General features: G+C 44.8%; 1 protein-coding gene across 1 annotated transcript; it reads right to left on the reverse strand.

Moving 5' to 3' along the window:
* Positions 1-7: 7 nt before the first annotated feature.
* Positions 8-1,369, reverse strand: LOC147820252 (uncharacterized; the record flags this gene model as incomplete). The annotated part of the gene is made up of 1 exon (XM_087173704.1): positions 8-1,369. A coding segment is annotated over exon 1 (1,317 nt), but the record flags the coding sequence as incomplete, so codon positions are not given.
* Positions 1,370-1,708: the final 339 nt, after the last annotated feature.

Genomic DNA, 1,708 nt, shown 5'->3' on the forward strand with positions numbered 1-1,708 from the left:
CAGGTTTTGCTGGTTCTGCACTCTTCTCCTCTTCTGGTGACGGCTTCTTTGGGACCTTTTTAAGAGTCACAGCTTCAATAGAGTCTTTTGGTGAAACTGTTTTAGGAACCTTTTTGAGTTTATCAACACTTGGCTTCCTCTCAACAGGGACCGACTCTGCTTCTTTAAGCTTTTCAACTTTAGGAGATGGTGTCTTTTTCAGCTCAACCTTCTTAAGCCTCTCCACAGGCTTCAGAGAAACTTCTTCCTTCTCCTCTTTTGCCTTAGGTGTGAATCCCTTCTTCAGCTGCATAGGTTTGGGTTCCTCAGGAGCCTTCTCCGGTCTCTTAACAGAAGCTGGCACCGGAGACGCCGTCTTCTCCACTGGAACTGCCTCTACTTCCTTTGGCTTCTCCGGCTTCTTCTCCGGAGCCTCCGGGATCTCAGGTTTCTTCGGTCTTGCCTCTGGCTCTCGTTCTTTTGGTTTTTCATCTGGACTTATGCGACGGCGGTGCAGGTCGTCGGTTGGCTTCTTCTCTTTCTCCTCTGCTGGCTTCTTCTCAGGCTCCGCAGCCTCTTTGGAGGGCCTGGAAAAGGGCTTCAGCTTGACGCTTTCTATCTCTTGTTCCTGTGTTGGGATTTTCTTCACCTTGACGGGAGCTTTAACCTCCTCTGGCTCTTTCTCTGGAGTTTTCTTTTTATCTACTGGCTTTGACACCTTGGCCGGTGGCTCCTTTATCTCTGGAGGTGTTTTCTCAGGTTTTTTGGGAGGTTCTTTGGTTTCCACCTCTCTGGGGATCCTCTCGCCTTTCTGGAAAGGCACAGTGTCCCTGTCTGCCCTCTCCTTTTTGTCTTTCTCTGGCTCCTCTGCTGTTTTAACAGGCTTTTCAAATGGTTTTAATTTGACTACTTCTGGTTCCACTTCATCTGAAGGCAATTTTTTAACTTTCTTCAAGGCTGCACTAGGCGGTGCAGGTTCCTCTTCCTTAAGTGCTTTGGGAGTTTTCTTAAGAGTGATCTTATCTTCTGGTTTCTCGTCTTTTGGGGTGGGTTTCTGGCGGGTCCACGCATCTTTGGGAGCCTCTGCTTCTGCCTTTTCTTTTGGTTTAATAATATCTGGCTTTTTCACCACATCTGCTTTCTCTCGAGGCTTCCTCTCCTCCACAGGTCTCCTGGTGGCGACTGACATCTCAATCATCTCTTCCTTATGCACCATTTCCTCAACACTGAACACAGTGGTCTTGGTGACCTTCTGAGGTTTTTCCTCTTCTTCAGCCTCTTTAATTGGAACTGATGGAATCTTCTTCAGTTTAATAATCTCCAGTTCTTCTTCCACTTCCCTCATGACTCTGGTTGTTTTCCTCAAGGTGGGAATCTCAAATGTTCCATCCTCTTCCAACTGAATTTTACCTTTTTTGAGCGGAACCGGCAGCAAAGTTTTGACATTACTTACAGACAGATATCACATCACAATATGTACAAACACACACACACAGACACACATACTTAATACTGGGAAAATGACCAAAATAAATACAAAAATACAGAGAAAAAAAAAAGAAAGAAAAAAAACCCTCAATAATTGGTTTTTAAAACCTAATAAAAAAACAACTTCAGATGACAACAGAGAAAAAGGACAAAAACAAGACAGAAAAACTTTCACAGAATACAGAAAACACACACACACACACACACACACACACACACACACACACACACACACCCACAC

This window comes from Seriola lalandi, unplaced genomic scaffold, assembly GCF_002814215.2.
Source record: "Seriola lalandi dorsalis isolate HSWRI2012SDOR001 ecotype SW California unplaced genomic scaffold, Sedor1 jcf7180001974971, whole genome shotgun sequence".
Taxonomy (NCBI): Eukaryota; Metazoa; Chordata; class Actinopteri; order Carangiformes; family Carangidae; genus Seriola; species Seriola lalandi.